The sequence below is a fragment of the Lissotriton helveticus genome, chromosome 5_1 (assembly GCF_964261635.1).
Source record: "Lissotriton helveticus chromosome 5_1, aLisHel1.1, whole genome shotgun sequence".
In the NCBI taxonomy this organism is placed as follows: Eukaryota; Metazoa; Chordata; class Amphibia; order Caudata; family Salamandridae; genus Lissotriton; species Lissotriton helveticus.
Window position 1 is genome coordinate 927,317,893 of NC_136065.1, and position 19,763 is coordinate 927,337,655.

Here is a 19,763-nt window from a genome sequence, read left to right on the forward strand (position 1 = left end):
TTGATGAAGGGCACTTTGCGCCGCTCACGTAGGGGTGTTATATCAGCTGAGGATACAGTAGGCCAGGAAGCCGGGGACTTTAAGGGTTTCCTCCCATTCTGGGGCCCCATGGCAAACAGTCGGGCTATACGAGGACTGACCGGGGTCCTTGAGGCCACCATCACAGAAACAGCTGGTGCCCTCTCCAACATCACTGCAGACAAACCGCCTTGTAACACTTCAAAATCGTATGGTCCTAGACATCATCCTCGCTGATTGTGGTGGTGTGTGTAAATTGATTGGCTCCAGCTGCTGTGTGTATATTCCAGATCACGCCCCCACAGTATATGATGCCATCCAACGTCTGCATCACCTTTCCTCTGAAATTCATCAGGATGAAGGCAACTGGTCCCTCACAGGCAGGATCTGGGGCCTCCTTTCCCAATGGGGATGGAGGGTCCTCCTCTTCCTTGCCTTGGGAGTAGCTGTCCTAGTCTCCTGCTGTTTGTACATTCAGTGCCAGTCAATTCTCTGTGCAACGTGTGTTCAGGCTCTCAAGTCTCAACACTAACATTCACTACACCAATATGATGATGCTCCAACAAGAAACAGATGATCTCATGAATATCGACGTTTCCTAGGGTATTTGCCACTCAATGGCAAAAGGAGGGTCTGAGGAAAAGTGTCCTTGTCGGCATTTATTTTTTGTCACGACTCCATTATTTTTGCATTGCCATTTCGTGTCAAACACCTCTGCACGACCCTCCTGGTCGTTTCTGCGGATGTCTGATGAAATTCTGTCACGACCACCTTGCCCTTCCTGCTCCTTGTGGTTGAGCCAATTTCGAAAAAGGGAACAAAGAATTGGCCTCACCACCCTCGGACTGAACTCCTGCACACATCCATCCTGTTTCGCAAGACTTGGTCACGCCACCGTCCCAGAACTTGTTTCTTTCACATATCCTGTTGATCAAGATCTGTCTGTTCTCTCACGTACATATCCTGTTTTGCAAGACCTGTCCGTAATCTTTTGTACCATCTGTTGCAGCCCCCGTCCTGCCTGAACAAAGAATAGTGTAACTGCATTTTGACTCGGGGCGCCAGGCCCCCACCCAAACTGGTTTCTTAAGATGGGAAACGTGTATATAAGGCCTGTAAGCTGCAGAGTGAAGCAGCAGCCTCCTCTGTCTTGTCTCCGACGAGCTTGGGACTCTTCCATAGCCCGGGCTATTTGAATAAAACTTGGTTCCTCCTGCAGACTAAGGCTCCTGTGTCTTCTTTTTCTATATAAGGAGGGTATGGAAGACTTGGGCGGCCCCCCCTCCGCCGAGACCCAGTAAGTGGGTGTAAACAGTTCTTTAACACCCTCACAGCTTTAGCTACACACCACTGGTCTGTCAACAATACAGTTCAGAAGCCTATGTAAGCATCACCAATAAGAGGTTTGATTGTTCAAGAAGAAAGAATACAATTGCACCTTTCTTTATTTCCAGTAACAGGTACAATCGACCTGACTCTGCAAAAATGGAGTGGTAAGTTAACCACCCATGGCAGTAGCCACAACGCACCACTACTAATCCACCGGTCCAGAAGAAAGCCTCTAGATGAAACACGAGGCTGAAACATGTCGATCACCATCAGTGCGGTAGATTGGTAACTTTATCTACGCACGCACTTTTATTTTTACTTTCTCACACCACCTAATTCATTAAAATATATACCAACAAGGTGGTGTCGGGAATTTTATACTTACCTCACGAGGACACTTCGCTCCCTTTCCCTCTCAATCTCTGGACCCTACTGTAATACCAGTTGGTCTTCCTCTGGGTGGAGGTCAGCAAATTCTAAGAACAAACCCTATGATGATGCGGTCACGTTAAACAAGGGCGGAGAACAAAGATATACCACCCCCACCTTGTGTACATGAATGAGGATTTTTACACAAAGATAAACAAGACCCTGGTACGCAGGACAAGTGGTCCATTCCCCCCCCCCCCCTTGATTATTTGTTCAATGGGATTATGCCATCTCTCTCCACCACTTTTAAGGGCAATGTGAATATTGATCTGCAGTTTGCAGTGTCACTACTGTCCAAAGAGGATCAGTTCAGTTTATCTAAAGCCTGGTGCTAATGATGTAGTCAAGAAAGCCTCTTAAGATTATTTTTTAATTGGTTTCCCTCACTGTTTCACTTATTTAGGAAATGCAGTTTTGTAGAGAATATAGTCATGTACTTGTAGTGCTGAATTGTCACTGGTGGTTGCAGATGGTGGGCACCCGCAATCATTTGAGGAGACTGGGACTTATTTTTCATCCGATTTTGACCTAAAGTAATAAACAGAAAGTCAGCCTTCATCGACCAAGACCCCCTTGGATAACCTCCAGTGAATCCTACTCAACACACGATCACTAAGAAGACCTATCAGAGAGATTTGGGACACAATCTCACCCTCCACCCCGGATGTCATTTTTCACACAGAGACCTGATGGAGCTCCGCCTCCGCACCAGACAAAACCATTGCCACCCCCGAAGGATACAAAATAACACACCGGGACCGATCAACAAACAGAGGTGGAATGGGCATCATCTACAAGGACACCATTGATGCACAATCTCCCCAGACCCAACCCCGATCATGTAACACCTCAACTTTCAGGTTCACACAAATGGAAAAAGCACCATCAGAGACACCCTCACCTACAGACCAACAGGACCACACCCTAAAGGCTGCAACACCATCCCAGATCTCATCGCACTGATTGCCATCGACTCCAAGCACTACATCTTTCTAGGGGATCTCAACTTCCACCTTGACGACCCTAGCGATGCCAACGCAATGCCTCCTGGAGAGCATGAACAAAATCGACCTCAAACAACTGGTCACTGACCCACCCACATCACAGGACATACACTCAACCCCATCTTCACCTCCAACGACCGAGTCAAGTACAGGCACGCCACACAGCCCACCAGGACCGACCACTACACCATCCACTTCACCATCTCAAGACTAGCCAACGCCGGCATTGTGCCCCCCAGCTTCATGCACAAGCCTGGGAAAAAGATATCAGAAGACCAGTGGAATAACAAGCTCTGCTTCCACCCCGCAGACTCAACATCCAACCCCCAAAAAGCAGCAAAAAACTTCAGAATGTGCCGACACAATCGCCTCCACAAAGACAGCCAACACCAAAGGACCAACAAAAAGAGCCACCTGGGTCACCGAGCAGCTGAAATCCACCAAGGTCATCAGCTGGCAACTAGAAAGGAAGAGGTGCATTAGTGAAAAAACACAGGACCGCACCGCCTTCAAGACTGCACTCAAACAGTATCACCATCTCCTGAAAGAAACTAAGAATGCCCTAGCAGACCATATTGAAGGTAGTTCAAACGGCAGCCACTGCCATCGTGAAGGAATTCTCCAATTCCACTGCTTCTAAGAACAGCATCACACCTTCCGAAGAACTATGCAATACCCTTGCGGATTTCTTTCATGACAAGATCTCAGCCATCTACGAAAACTTCTAACCCCAACCCTCCGCCGCAGACAGTATCAACCTGCTCACACCCACTGTCACACACCTCAAACGTTTCCGAACCCATTAGGACCTCCTCACCATGCAAAAAACATCTCCATCCTGAATTCTGGGCACTTGGAAGCACTCATGGACTCCTGCCCTCATCATGTCTTCAATCTTGGAAGCAAGAAAAACTGCGACAATCTCAGGAAAGTCCTGAACACCTCCATTACATTGGCCTCCTTCCCCAAGGACTGGAAACACGCAGAAGTAAGCCCCTCATGAAAAAATTATCCACCAACCCAGCTGATCAAAGAACTACTGGCCCATCTCTCCGCTCCAATTTCCAGCAAATGTCCTTGAGAAAGCGATCAAATGGCAACTCATTCACCACGTGGAGCACCATAACCTCCTGGAACCCTCCTAATCCGGATTTCAAGCTAACCACTGCACTGAGACAGCCCTAATCGCAGCCACTGACATCCTTCTAGATCCTGGCGAAATGGCAGCCCTCATCCTCCTGGACAGGTCAGCAGCTTGAGACAACATCTCATATCACACCCTGATCAACAGACCACCACATCGGAATTGAGGGATATGCCCTTAAATTGATTGCATCATTCCTCTCCAGAAGAACCCACAGGATCAGAGTCCCACTGTTCACATTGGAGCCCAAGTACATAATCTGCAGAGTTCCCCAAGGATCGTACCTCAGCCCCTCCCTCTTCAACATCTACATGACTCCCCTGGCACACACAGTCTCAACATCATCTCCTACACCAATGACACCGAGCTCATCATCTCACAGAACAACCCACCACCACCAGAGGTAACTTCCACACTTGCATGTTGAATGTCGCTGAGTGGATGAAAAACAACGGTGTCAAACTCAACATGGACAAGAAGGAAGTCCTCATCTTCGCGAATATCACCTTGCCCTGGAACGACGCATGTTGGCCCGTGGAACTCGGATCACCCACGGGTCTGACAACCCATGCCCGCAACCATGACATCATCCGAGACAGCAAACTTTCAATGAAAACGCAGGCCAGCACAGTTTAATTTGCCTGCTTCCACACCCTCCACGTGATCTACAGGTGGCTAACAGTCAACACCAGACGGACCATCAAGCAGGCCCTCGTCACCAGCAGATTGGACTACATCAACAAACTCTACGTAGGAATCACTGCGCGCCTCCTGAAGAGACTTCAGACAAAACACCAGCACTAAAACTCATCCTCGACCTCCCCAGAAGGACCTACATCACACTCCATCTCAGGAAACGGTACAGGCTCCCAATACAGAAGAGATGTCAGTTCAAGATGCTGACACGCGCTTACAAAGCCCTACACAAGGAAAGACCAGCATTCATCAATGTAGGAAACTGTGCCTTTGTTGCAGTTATCCCCCCACATTTTAACCCCCTTTTTTTAAGCTACTAGATGCTGATTTTCTACTCTGATAGTGCACTGAGGCCTAATAACCAGATCTCCGTGCCGGCACTCCTTCCCCAAAACAAGGTGTTGTCTAAGTGTGCTACAATCGGCTAAGTACTTTAGAGCACCTGTAAGTCCCCAATAAATGGTACCCTAGGCATCTAGGGCATGACTTCTAAGGAGGGTCCGAAAGGACTGACTGCAGCATATCTTATGCCAACCTAAGGAACCCACACACAAATTCCACATTGACTGCCATTGCAGGCTGCGTGACATGGTGCATACCATTTGTGAAAACATGACATGGCACACTCCTAAGAAATTGCAATGTGGGCAGGGAAAATGTAGTTTCAAAGGCAGCTTTGACAAAACTACTAGACAATAAAACATGTCGGCCGTTCCAATTAAAATGGGTCTACACATGCTGTTTTTAATCTGGAGTGCAGTCACTGCAAAGAATAAAGTATGTATAACTGCAAGTGAGCCACAACTCATTTTAGCATGGAGAAGCATTTTTTCTTTTTTCACGTTACGGGGTCCAGTTGGTTGATGGATGATACAAGCAGCGACACCACACTTTGATCTTTCTTCACCTTTTCGCACACAACTTTAAAACTTCGGTATAATAATTTTTCACTTTTCCCCTCTTCTGTTTCGGTCATGAAAGTTACCAATGATGACAACGTGAGCAAACTGGTGAGTACCAACCAGCAGCTCCTTGGGTGATGCTTACGTGAGGTACTTTCTGACCGCTCACACCTTTTTTGTTTCTGTTTATTATGTAAGGATATGCATGGTGGGTTGACAAACTCTTACGTTTAGATTACAGAACCCTTAAGAGCTGGGCAGGCCTGTTCAATTAGTGGAGCCTCTTCCTGGTATAGATTGGTTACAAAAACTGCCCCATGTACATTGAGAGTTCATAGTGTTCTATATACTCCGGTCATTTGCGTATGGTTCAGTGAGTGGAGGGTAACCTGGTTATTATCCCTCTATTGCTCCTCCTTTTTTGATGTCTATTGGATTGGACAAAAAGCACTAAGTGGTTGGTGTGAAAAAAGATAGACTACCCACTTTCCAACCAACCATCCCCGTTTCATCTGAGACTCAGGACTGCAATCAATTGACATATTCGATGTACAAAGCCACAATCGTCATGTTATATGAAAACAAATACCATCAATAAAGAATACATACAAATGGTCAATCACACAATTAATTTATTTTGCTGACTCCACAATATATACATACAGAGAAAAGTCATATCATCATATAAATCAAATATTTATTTGCAAAGAAACCAGAAGAAAATGACCAGATCAACCTCATGCTCATACAAGTTACAAAATAGCAGGGATATGAGATACAGGCACAAAGATGAGCAATTATAAAAAGACTGAAAGCATAACGAATTAAATATAAGAACTGCCTTTTGTCAGGTACAGCTAGTTTTTGTAAATACCAGCCTCTAAAGAGAAACACACTACTGGCATTTTTTATCCGCACAATGATTATTCACTTAAATATAAAGGATTTTACAGATATGTGCAAACTGTTCCTTATTTGTTCCGCTCCCCTAGTGCATGGTTAAATCAAAGTATACAAGTATATTTTAAGAACTCAAAGAAATAGCCTCCCTTATAGTTTTACCGATGCCTTCCATGCGATTACATGGACTGCAATACTATACAACAGTGCAACAAGCATAATTCAGTAGTTCATGGCAAATAAAAAACCCAGATATAAAACAATTTAAAAGACTGCTGTTCCACCTGCGAGTTGGTTAAAGGACCACTTTAGGAAGAATCTTACGTCATGAACAATTAACCAGTCGTGAAGATGCACCCAGTATTACACCGGGTTCATGGAGAGCTACATGAGAAAACATCAGAAAAAAGCTGAAAATGCAACGCCATGGATGGCCTATACACACACAAGTTTAAAAAATTGTTTAAAAACACATGTAGAAAAGTTTCGGAGTGCATGTACGAGTTTAAGAGCTTTTGGCTTAATCGTCAGCGCAGAAATCAATATGTGCCAGGAGCTCTCTGTGCTGGCTGGTGGGATACTGCGCTTTGCACTTCGGACACTCCAGGAAGCTCTCGTCCAGCAGGTTTGAACGCCGGGGTGATGGATTCGGGCTACCGATCCTTAACCGGTCATCAAAATCGGCGTGGAGCTTATTAGGCGATTCTGTGTAATGAAACTCATGGAGGTGCTTCTGAAAAGAAAAACAAGTGACCTTAATATATACAATCGTCTAGGGCAAATTAAGAAAAATACGAAGCACTTTTTGAAAGTAGGAGTTTATTTTATTTATTTTATTTTATTTTTATTTAAGAGGTTTTATATAGCGCTGGCTGGACCCAGGAGTATCAGAGCGCTTTACAAGGTGTTTCCATACAGGTACAGTGTGTATAAGCACAGACAACGGAATAATAAAAGAACAAGTCCACATAGGATACATGACATCTAGATAAAAAAGTAAAAACAATTGCTAGACACTACGAGTCATACAAAATAGCGGTCACAGTTTGGCGGGAAGCCTCACTTAGGTATACAAAAACATGCAAGAGAACTGACTGTCTAGTAATTATTGCATCTAGGATAGCTCCTTTGGAATGGGTCGGGGAGTGACAGAGTTGCTCTAGGTCATTGATCTCGAGAAGGTTGGAAAGGACGGTGATAGAGGGATCGCTGCGCTCATTCCAGTGGAGGTTAAAGTCTCCCAGGAAAATGTTGAGGGAATTCGAAAGTGAGGATTGTGTAAGAATGTTGGATAGTTCATCAACGAAGGGATGAGTATTGCCGGGAGGGTTATATATGTTGTGAAGGCGAATGGGTTGGGAGCCGTGAATTTTGAGTTCAGCTTCAAGGTATTCAAGGGTGGAGTAATTAGTATTATTGACAAGGGAAATTTGTAGTTCCTCTTTGAAGATGGTGGCAACACCACCGCCAATTCGGATGGGCCGGTCTTTCCTGAGAATAGAATAGCCCGGAGGAGCTAGGAGGTCCAGGATGCTTGTCGAGTGGTCTTTGAGCCAGGTTTCCGTTAGGAACGCAATGTCGATGGATTCACTAAGGATAGTTTCTGATATTTCAGTGGCATGTCGCACAGCGGACCGACAATTAACACGCATGCAGTGAAGAGGTTTCGGGGGAGTTTTAGGGAGGGGAAGGGAGTGGATGGCTGTGAGTTGGGGAGGAGGCCTAGGTGAGCAAGGTGAGCGGGGAGTTCGGCTAGTCCCCAGTATGACAGGGATGCTGGAAATTAGTGGGTGAGCAGTGAGGGTAGGATTTGCAGAGGTCGAGCATCTCCATGGGGGAGAGGGGGCAGGAGGTGCGGAGAGGTCTGTGTGTGCGGCAGTGTAGAGGAGTCGTGCAAAACTGTTTGGGGGTAGCGGGATTCATATGTCTAGTACGAGCGCAGTTTAACCGAAGTGGGAGGGCTCTGTTTTTGAGGGAATAGAAATCAGATCTAAGATGAGCGAGATCTCTGGTGAGAGTGGCAAGAGCGTGTTCAATGGTGCAAAGAGAGTTAGATATAAGACTAAGGTGGGATATTGGAGAAGGGGGAGGGAGCGGAACGGGATGAGCGTTGGATAGGAGTTGATGAAAAATGTACGGCTAACAAAGCAACCATGAGAAGCAAGGCCTTGAGGGAAAAAAAAAAACCATTCATTTGTTTATTGCCAGCATGTTCGCTTATTAAGGGGAGGGGGGGGGGGGAATTTTTTGCCTAGTTGCTGTTTGATATTGGCATGACTTGCAGGGCATCCAAATTTCGCATTATGAAATTTGGAATATAAATAAATCAAAGGTAAATGGAAAGTCGGAAAGTCGTCTTCTTGCTAACTTATTAACATGCTTGACAACCCGCGTATGTAACCTGGCTAGCACCGTGAGGAGACCCTGGTATTACATTTTGAGAGACACAGGTGGTCAGCTGGTGTACAGTAAACTTTTCTAAAGGATATACCTCTGCAGTAAAAAACATATTTCTATGGTAAACAAGGACCACCAGCATTCCAATATTTCAAATGAAGGTAACAAAGGGCGAGGAAGAAGGGGGAGGTAGGATGGACCAATGAGAAGGGATTAGCAAGGAGATATGACAGTATAGCAAAATATTTTATAATTATGATGAAACAGTTGTAAGAAATATTATTCCCTGTATATAATACATCTCCGTCCTAAGATAGAAAAGAAACTGCAGCAATATCGTAAAGTAAGACTTAAAGTATCTAGACGTTAACAAAGGATTAAGTAATGCAAAATAAACATGGGCTTTATGTAAACAGAGCAATTTCTAGTATTATCCTATTACTTAATCCTTATGCCACATAGGTATTTTACTATGCCTTTGTTTCCTGCTGTCCATGCTCCTAAAATTATCATTTTTTCTAATCATCGAATTCATTAGACACTTCAGGAATTGTAACATGAACTATTCTCTTCATGCGCCACATGTGGCCATTATATGTAGCGTTTTTTTATGTTGCTTCTTCTCACAGCTGAAGAAAACTTCAAACTCCCTGTTCGAGTTTACCTAGGTAGTTTGGCTCTCGCCGTATCACTCACCTTCCACATTACTTTCCATTTGCCCACGTGGCTATTATGTCTTGCTACATACTTTCTCTGGTGATTATAAACTTTATTCATTATACATTTATAATTAATCAGTACACAATCATTTTTACATAGCCACTGTGGGGCTAATTTCATTCCCAGATTTCTTCCTTCGATAAAATGGAGAAATGCCAGTGAGAGTATAAGGTGTAAGAAGGTAAGCCCATACCGCTTCACACAATGCTTTTCTCAAATTTGCACCATTACTCATGTTGAGTTATATGTACTCTCCTTAATCATTCTGTCAATACGCTCAACAAGCCCATTAACCCTGGGACAATACAATGCTGCCTGCAAAAGTATTATAGACCAGCCATATGCCAGCATTTGTAAAGTGCACAGCTACCTCCGACGGAGGTGTCCCGGCGCTGGGGGCCGTCGGGAAGATTAAGCAAGCTATTGGCCATGTCTGAACTAGGGTGGCAGAGTGGGCTAAAGAACGGTGATGGATTAAACCCAGATCTGTTGACTGGGTGTGAGTGTTTGATTGGTTCAGATGCTCCGTCCATCACCACCCCCTTTTGTACCGCTTTGTTCGCCATAAGTTGGCAGGGTATGCTCAGACGTGAGTCCCTTGCTCACTTTGCCACTGGATTCAAGCAAGCCTGGCTGAAGGCGGCTGAAATGCCAGAAACCGGTCCTAAGAAGCTTGTTTCCGGTCCAGGGAAGGCATGGCTTGGCAGTTCCGGCAGGACTGTTCCCATGAGGCACAGGGTCAGACTGATTTGCATATGGCCATGTCTGAACTGGGGTGGCAGAGTGAGCTAAAGAACGGTGATGGATTAAACCCAGATCTGTTGACTGGGTGTGAGTGTTTGATTGGTTCAGATGCTCCGTACATCACCACCCCCTTGTGTAAAGCTATTGCCCAGAGTCACATGGTGCTGGGCTAACCTGTAGCTGGAGCCGGGGATCGAACCGTGAACCCTGTGGTCCGGAGTCAGGCACCCGGGCCGCTGCGCCACACCTCTTCCACCATAGAGAAACTGCCATAGCCATAGAGAAACTCGTCCATCAGTGTTGAAATAAATTCAACCATTATCAGTAATGATAGTATGAGGTATACCTTATTCATAACAAGCATTTGCAATGCAATAGGTCTCGCAATTGCAAGATTTTGAGCTATTGGCATTCTAAATGACAATGCCTTTTATTTATGTGTTTAAAAAAACCTGCAATAATAGAAGGTATTGTCATTTACAATACCAATAGATCGAAGTTTCTAAAATGCGAGACCTATTGCATTGCAAATGCTTGTTTAAATTGTATTTACCATCCCGTTTCCAAACCGCAAACGCACACCCCCTCCCCACACACCTCCACCCCCATCATGCCAGCCACAACTGGTTGTTTCTAATTCTAAGTATTACTTGCAAGGTGGAGTTGGTGTAGAAATAGTTGCCACTTAATTGGCCCATAAACTTTATGATTGATGCAGATTATCACTGCCTGGAATGGTGATGACGTATCGTAAACAGATATCGCTGGAAAGTAAGAATCACATTGCATGCTGGGATATTGAGTACGGAACATTCATTGGGGATGAAAACGCTTAATTTAAATACACGATGCACTTTGTTTTACTGTGGGGCACGAGGAGGACGTTGGTGCACGTTTTCGAGCCAGTCACATAGGGTGGCTTGGATTTATTTCTGACATTGCGCTTCAGGAAGGATGGGTACATGTCTACATTTTAATCCCTTACACAGCTGTATTATTCTTTCCTTACTTTGGCCTTTTGGGAGTGTCACTACTGTTTAACTGATTCGTCTTCATGCTGAAAAAAAAAGCCTGAGAGAAGCGGCAGCCGGATTAGTTAGGTTCGAAAGGAAATAGGTTTCCTCGGATCTCAGCTGGGGTCTGCAGCCTCAGAGCAAGGTAGATGTGCTGCTTGGCAATGCATCGTCGTTGGTAAGCAGGAGGCGCAGGCAAGTAGCCGTCGGGGTGCCCACGAGCTCTATCCACAGGGCACTGCTGTGCGGGGGTTTTGGTGTATAGTACCGTGCCTACAATGGCTGGGCAGGGGTCTGTGGTTCTGCAACAGAAATCTTAGCGTAGCAACTGTTTCCCTTCTCCCACAAGCACGCTCCCAGCTGGCCACTTGAAGTACAAACAAAGAGAGGGAGAAGCGACACTTAGAACTGAAGCACACTGCTCTCCAGTATACACACGAACTGTAAACAAACAAAATCCATAAACAGAATACCGCCATACAGTGGAAAACACACGCACACAAAATGCTCACAGCGTCTGCAGACAAAAAACGCATTGACACAGAAACTGAAGTTTTCACAAACTGTCACAAACAGTATGCACATAAATACATTTGTGAACAAATATACACAGAATCGGTAACACTAACAGAAAGGAACAGCCACAAGGGCAATGAGGTACCAGAAGCCGAAGGCCAAGTTCTACAAAAAAACAAAGCGCTTGGCACACGGCGTGAAACTTCAGCAGGCAGACTGCAAGGAAGTGATCGAGTCCGTGAAGGTTTGGAGGGCGGGACCGGGCAGGATGGGAAATGCTACGCTTGTTAAGAGTAAAATCGCACTGTAATGCGCTGAAACTGAAAAAAAACCAAGCACTGTAAAAACAAACAAGCATTGCTCCTTTAACGCTATAGTCCGGAAGCAACATGGAAGCTTTGAAGGGCGGGACTGGGTGGAGACGGCCGCTATTGTTAAAAGTGAAAGCGTTTAAAATGTTATCTGCTTATATACTGACAAGAGGAAATAATAGCAGCTTTATGTGATTTCCCTCGTTTTGTACCGGCCAGGATATATACTGGTCATGCTGGTAAAAAAAACAAGCAATGTCCTGAGCAAATGGTGGGGGCCTGAAGCAGTGGAGTGGGAGAGGTGAGGGGGGAGTCACGGGGAGATTAAGGGACAGAAGGCAAGGCGATTTGCAGACCTGATGAGCGAGGAGGGGGTGCGAGGGATGAGTGAGGATGGGGTAGCAGTGGAGGGAACACGGCCTGGGGGAAGCTGGCTGGGGAGGGGGAGGAGAAATCCAAGTAAGGCTGTGTGCGGGGAGAGAGAGGGGAGGTGCTGGAGCTGGGGAACAGATGGCCGTGAAAGTTTATGGCCCAAAAGCGCGTGCCTGTGGCCACGTGAACTCGAAGAAAACCGCACCAAAAAACCCTTGGTTTGACGAGTATTTTGACCACTAGAATTCTCTCCATTTTCCATTCCAGCGGAATGGAAAAGGCGAAACCTAAAAAACTTCACTCAGTAAGTTAATGATTACAGCAGTGTTGATATTTTGTACTATTTGTATCACTATCCACTTTGAATTATAGCCCATCAAGCATGTTCAAGTTCAGAGATTTGTATTGCGCACTACTCACCCAGAGGGTCTCAAGGCGCTTGGGGGGGGGGGGGTGCTTTACTTATCGAATAACCAGGTTTTTGGCTGCTTTCTGAAGTAGAGGTGGTTCTGTGTAAGGCGGAGGTGGGTGGGGAGAGAATTCCTGGTTTTGGCTGCTAAGTAGGAGAAGGATCTACCCCCCATGGTGGATCTGTGGATGCGTGGAATTGCGGCGAGGGCTTGATTGGACGATCGTAATTGGCGGGTGGGGGTGTAGAAGGATAGTCGTGTGTTGAGGCATTCGGGTCCTAGGTCGTAGAGGGCCTTGTGTGCGTGGGTGAGGAGACGGAACGTTATTCTCTTGCTGACGGGGAGCCAGTGGAGGTCTTTCAGGTGACCAGAAATGTGAGCTTGACGGGGGATGTCCAGTATGAGTCTGGCTGAGGCGTTTTGGATGCGTTGGAGTTTTTTCTGTAGTTTGGCTGTGGTTCCGGCGTAAAGGGTATTTCCGTAATCCAGTCAGCTTGTGACCAGTGCGTGGGTGACCGTTTTTCTTGTTTCGGTGGGGATCCAACTGAAGATTTTTTTAAGCATGCGTAGGATGTTGAAGCATGATGATGAGACGGCGTTGACTTGTCTGGTCATCGAGAGGGAGGAGTCCAGGATGAAGCCCAGGTTACGTGCATGATCTGTAGGTATGGGTGCTGTACCCAGGGCCGGTGGCCACCATGAATCGTCCCAGGCAGAGGGGGATGATCCAAGGATGAGGACTTCAGTTTTGTCCGAGTTCAGTTTTAAACGGCTGTTCTTCATCCATTCGGCTACTTCTTTCATTCCTTCGTGTAGATTGGTTTTGGCGGTGTTTGGGTCTTTGGTGAGGGAGAGGATCAACTGGGTGTCGTCTGCGTAGGAGATGATGTTGAGGTCGTGTTGTCGCGCGATGGATGCGAGGGGACTCATGTAAACGTTGAAGAGGGTGGGACTGAGTGATGATCCTTGTGGTACGCCGCAGATGACTTTGGTGGCCTTTGATTTGAATGGGGGGAGGCGGACTCTCTGGGTTCTTCCGGCGAGGAATGAGATGATCCAGTCCAAGGCTTTTCCTTGTATTCCGACGTTGCTGAGGCATTGTATAAGGGTGTTGTGACAGACAGTGTCGAAGGCGGCGGAGAGGTCAAGTAGGATGAGGGCAGCTGTTTCTCCGTTGTCCAGAAGCGTTCGGATGTCGTCTGTAGCTGCGATGAGGGCGGTTTCGGTGCTGTGTTTGGTTCGGAAGCCGGACTGTGAGGGGTCGAGGGATTTGTTGCACTCGAGGAAGGCGGCGAGCTGATTGTTGACGGCTTTCTCGATGACTTTGGCAGGGAATGGGAGGAGCGAGATGGGGCGGTAGTACTTAAGTTCAGAGGGGTCCGCTGTGGGTTTCTTCAGAAGGGGGCTGAGTTCGGCATGTTTCCAGATTTCCGGGAAGGTAGCAGAGTTGAAGGAACAGTTGATGACATCGCGGAGATGGGGTGCGATGATGGAGTCTGCTTTGTTGAAGATGTGGTGGGGGCATGGGTCGGTTGGCGATCCTGAGTGGATGGAGTTCATCAGGCGGATGGTGTCTTCAGTAGTGATTGGGTCCCAGGCGCAAAGGGTGTTAGAATGCTGTTTTGGTTCGGGGGTGGGTGGAGTTGACTGGTCTTCTGATTGATTTTCAAAGCTGTTATGTATATCGGCGATTTTGTTGTGGAAGAATGAGGATAATGAGTCGCAGAGGTCTTGGGAGGGAGTGATGTTGTTAGTGCCGGCGGTGGGGTTGGTAAAGTCTTTTACGATGTTTAATAGTTCCTTGCTGTTTTGGGCGTTGTTGTCCAGTCGATCTTTGAGTGCTGATTTCTTGGTGGATCGGATCAGTTGGTGGTGTTTGCGGGTGGTGCTCTTGAAGATGGCCAGGTTGTCAGTGGTTGGGTTTTTTCTCCAGGCTTTATCGAGGGTGCGGCAGAGCTTCTTGGATTTCTTAAGGTCATCGTTGAACCAGGGGGCTTTTTTGCTACCTTGCTTGATTTGATGGTTTTTCAAGGGTGCTAGTTCGTCGGCGCTGAGGGTGATCCATTGTGTGAGGTTGGTGGCTGCTTGGTTTGGGTCTGATGATTTGGCGCGAGGGTTTAGGTGAAGCGAAGAGGAGAGCTGGGTGGTGGTGATTTTGTTCCAATTTCTTCGGGGGATAGGTCGTGGGGGGTTGTGGGTCGTGGTCTTTTTGTAGTTGAAGTGTACGCAGCTGTGGTCCGTCCAGACGGAGAGCTGTGGTGTGGTCGAAGGAGATGTGTTTGCTGGAGGTGAAGATTGGGTCGAGCGTGTGTCCGGCGAGGTGGGTGGGGGTGTCAACAAGTTGTTTGAGTCAGAGATTGGCCAGGTTGTCCAGAAGGGTGGTGGTGTTGTTGTCGTTATTCTTTTCCAGGTGGAAGTTGAGGTCTCCCAGTAGGATGAAGTTCTCGGAGGGGAGGGCGTGTGGGCTGATGAAGTCAGTGATGTCTTCGCTGAATTGTGTGCGGGGTCCTGGGGGTCTGTAGATGAGGGTGCCTCGGAGTGTGGTCTTGGGGTCGGTGTGGATCTGGAAGTGAAGGTGTTCGGCAGTAGCGAGGTTATCGTCGGAGCTGGTCGTGATGCGGATGGTGTTCTTATGGACGATGGCTATGCCTCCTCCCGTTTGGTTGATGCGGTCCTTTCGAATGATCTTGTAGCCGTCCGGGATGGCTATGGCGATGTCGGGCGCTGATGAGGCGTTCATCCAGGTTTCTGTAAGGAAGGCGATGTCCGGCGATGTGGTGTCGAGTAGGTTCCAAAGTTCGATGGAGTGTCTGTGGACCGAGCGGGTGTTGAGCAGGATGCACTTTAGGTGGTTGTTGTCGGAGTTCTGTTTTGAGTTAGTGGATTTGGTGTGGGTCCTGATGCAATCGTACTTGCAGGAGAGGCAGGTGAAGGGTCCATGGGTGTGTCCTGGGGCAGCTTGGTAGCAATGTGGTGTGCGGGCGGGGTTAGGGCTGAGAGGGTTGCGTCGTCGTAAGTAATGCGGGTGGGATGGGTATTGCGGGGGCCAGGGGGTCTGGCGCTGGGCGCGGACGGGCGTAGACGGGCTTACCTTTGGCGCGACCACTGTGCGTGAACGCTGCGCGCGGAATCATCTGTCATATGTGGATGGTGGAGGGGCGAGGGAGGATCAGCTGGGAGGCGGGATCGGGGTGGAGGTCCGGCCAGGAAGGCACAACAACAAACCACAAAATGGCAGCAGGCCAAAAACGAAACTGGATTGGGGCACAACCTGAAGACAACGCTATGCACAATGAAATGAAATAATTTACTCAAAGTCAGCCAGGCACAATGCAATTCTACTGACTGCGCGCTTTCTAAAATATAATTTTTTATTTTTTTTTGAGAGTTTTATATAGCGCAAACTTGAACCGAACCGAATCAGTTATCAGAGCGCTTTACATAGCACCAGTTACGTTACATGAGGACACACTTTCATTTTTTAGGCACGGGGAGATTAAGTGATTTGCCCAGAATCACAGGGGGTTTTTGGCGTCGTTACCGAGACTCGAACCAAGTTCCCCAGGTCCGAGGTCGAGCGCCTTAGCCGTCAGGCCAACCCCTCCCCTCCCCAACCCAACCCTTAATTAACACAACAGCAGACAGGCACTAATGAGCGTTTTCGAGGCTAAATTAATTGGTAGCAAACAGGCAGCAATGCAATATGAACAATACGAGTAAAGGCAGATCGGCAGTGGGAAGCGCTACGATACCACAACAGTCGGTGCAAGGAGCTGCGTGGGGAGCGACCGCTTCTGCAAGCTTCGTATAAAATAAACCTTCCACAAAGGCTATTACAATCTACTGGCCCAATTCAGGAAGGACCTCAAGACATGGCTGTTATATTGAGAAAACACAAGGAGATGATGGACGGAGCGCTGAAACCTTTCAGACACTCTCCCCCAGTCACAGATCTGGGTTGAATCCATCATTATTCTTTGGCTCACTTTGCCACCTTAGTTCATACTCAGCTATATGCAAATCAGTCTTGACCCTGTGCCTCATGGGAACAGTCCAGCCCTTATTGTGAAATGAAACCAATCTCTTAGTGGTCAAAGATACTCTCTCCTAGAAAGCAGAGGCTTACACTCCCCCCCCCCCCACCCCCTTTCGAGGGACCACTGTTTTGCTTTATTAATTGAATGTTTAGATTCAGCATTTGAAAGTGCTCAATAGGGAACTGCCACAATTCTTCCTTCCACAATTTGACTGAAAGTGGTATAAATTCCTTTGTTGCTGGCATCAGTCCTCAGTATAATATGTCTTAACATCAAAATTACCAAGGATTGGAGAATTGACAATTTCTTTTTTTTAATGATAAAAATGCTTCTTGGTGTGACTCGTTCCAAACATATTTCTCAATTCTTTTAAAAAGTTTCCTTAAGGGATGTGTACGCTGGGCAAAAAAGTCAACAAATTTGGAGTAATACTCAGATAGCCTCAAAAAAGTTTTAAATTAATCATTGCTGTTTGAGCTTTTTTAATAGCTTCCACTAAAACATATTTGAGTTTTGTAAAATCCTTTGATATAACGTTGCCTAGGTAAGTGACGGATCCAACCCCAACTTAGCATTTTTCTTTCTTAAGGGTTAGGCCAGTATCTTTACATTTCTCCAATACCTTCATTATGTTATTTCGCTGTACTTCCGTAAATTAAAACGTTATCTTGGAAATAAAAAACGTTATGAATCTTCATCAAAAAAAGTAGCATCATCCGCTGAGAAAACAGCTGCAGCAGATGCAAGACCAAAGGGCATTCTACAAAACTTGTAAACCCGAAAATCCACCAACTTCACACGTATTAGTCAATCTTCCAAATACCGCAATATAATTTGCTACTTTCTTGTCCTTCCATTGGCTCCTGCTGGAAAAAACGTATGTCTCTCCAAGTCTTCATTTATTTTTTCTCCAAAATAGTCTTGTAATCGATAGAGAGTAGTTAAACATACATCACCATCTCCAGACCCGTATTCATTTTCTTCCACATCAAGATGGTTTTGAAATACTTTCCTGCATTCAGTTCCTAAATCATGCAAAAGTATGTGCTGCTCGAATAGGGCAAAATGTATCCCCCAATAGCAATTAAATAAGACTCAAATAACGTTATCCACTCTTTCCATGGTAGTGATGGTTTGCCTGCGTCCGATTTCAATGGAACAACGGTGGCTTGTGGCATTTGAAAGTGGTGAGGCGTAAAAGTTTGGAATGACTTATGTAGTGTGTGACGCGGCCAAGCTTAATGGACAAACGTGGAGTCCAGGCTGGATCCTCCTCCAGAAGAAATTTTAAAAAAAAGATATGCACATCTTCGACAATCTCTTTCCTCTTCAGCACTCTCTTTTCACTCTTCCCCGAATGCACTTCCTTTTATTTCCCACTCACCACTTCCAAACAAACACTGCACTCACATTTAAGCAATCTATTTTACTTTTGCCCTGTAAATATTTTCCCATCTGTACTCCCCTACACACAAATTTTAACAAAATTGCAATTTCAACTGGAATACATTGTGCTGTGTGCTCTGCACAGAAGCCAAACCACTGACAGGGACTTTGCTTTGGCTTCAGAGTCCGAGCTCTCAATCAAAGCCCCTCAAACACCTGCACAGCTCAAAGTATGCACGGAACAAAAAATACAGACAGAAACACAACATGATTAAATAGCTACCTCTCGAGGGAGGCAAGATTCAGAAAAATCTTTCAATAAGAGCAGAACCAAATTTCTTACATGCATTGCCTTAACGTTTTTAACACGCATTGTTCATGAATCTATCCATGTTTTTGGCATTAATGTTGTTAAGGGCATGAAGATCGGGACAGTTTTAATGTCATACAGCAGATAACTATCTATTGTAAGTACATATTTCGTCTTTGTAGTTGACTCGGATATTTGTATGAACTTCACAAGGGAATAAGAACACTAGCCTGCCCGTCTTTTGCATCCATTTTACGGGGGAACAAATGCTGCAGCTCCACATCTAACAGAGCCATTGATGTGCAGCCAGAGCCTGCGGTGTCACAGTGGGGGAGGTTAGGGTGGCAAGGGTTCTCAGAACAAAATACATAATAGAAGTTTAGCATTTTAACACTTACCAATACCAAGCACAAGGCACCAAGACACACGGTCCTATGTGTGACAAATGGGAAAGGGTGGGATCCATGTCTGTGAATGACGGATGGCTGCTCTCACGCCAGGAGGGAGATTCCAAAGCCCCAAACCATCACTGGCCTATATACTGCCATTGACTACAACTGCAATTATTCATTATTAAGGGCTTTAGAACAGTAAGCCCTGCGTTGTGCGCCCCAGTTCAGAAAGTTTATGTACTGCCTGGTTCAGTCTCCTGATTCAGAGTGAGGCGGGGCAGGCACATTGTGCCTTTTTGCCTTGAGTTCGGCGCAGCTCCCAGTTGCTGGGGTGAAGGAAGGACTCTTTCTGAAGGACAAAAGCATGGGAATGTCCTAGTCACCCGCCAGCACTGTTGTAAAGAGGCATTCTTCTCTGGTATTGATTTATTTGTCCCTGCCAGCAAAATGTGAGGAGAAGTGCTTCCTGGTTTCACAAATGATGAGATCCTCAGCCCAGGGGCATTAACTCAATTTTCCTTGTTCAGGAGACGGAAATTGTGTCTCCTTGTTTTTACATCTTTTCGGTTAAACTGTTCTGTGGTGTAAAAAGTCACTGAATCGTATGTTGGCATTCTGAAGTGTACTTTAGTTCTTAAGGAAACTAATATCACATTGTTCATTCTTCACTGTGTACATCTGTTATGAACCTTATTTTTACCTTTAGGTTACACCACTGTACGAATCATCTTAA

General features: G+C 46.1%; 1 protein-coding gene across 2 annotated transcripts in view; it reads right to left on the reverse strand.

The window, feature by feature from the left end:
* Positions 1-6,137: 6,137 nt before the first annotated feature.
* Positions 6,138-19,763, reverse strand: part of CEP55 (centrosomal protein 55) — a 291,020-nt gene continuing 277,394 nt past the window's right edge. Inside the window, exon 9 of one of the 2 annotated variants that reach the window (XM_078643397.1) lies at positions 6,138-7,155. In XM_078643397.1, the coding sequence (XP_078499523.1) occupies positions 6,943-7,155 (213 nt within the window). In that variant the 3' untranslated portion in view covers positions 6,138-6,942. The remainder of the gene's footprint in view (positions 7,156-19,763) is intronic. The other variant, XM_078643398.1, reaches the window with a different exon arrangement.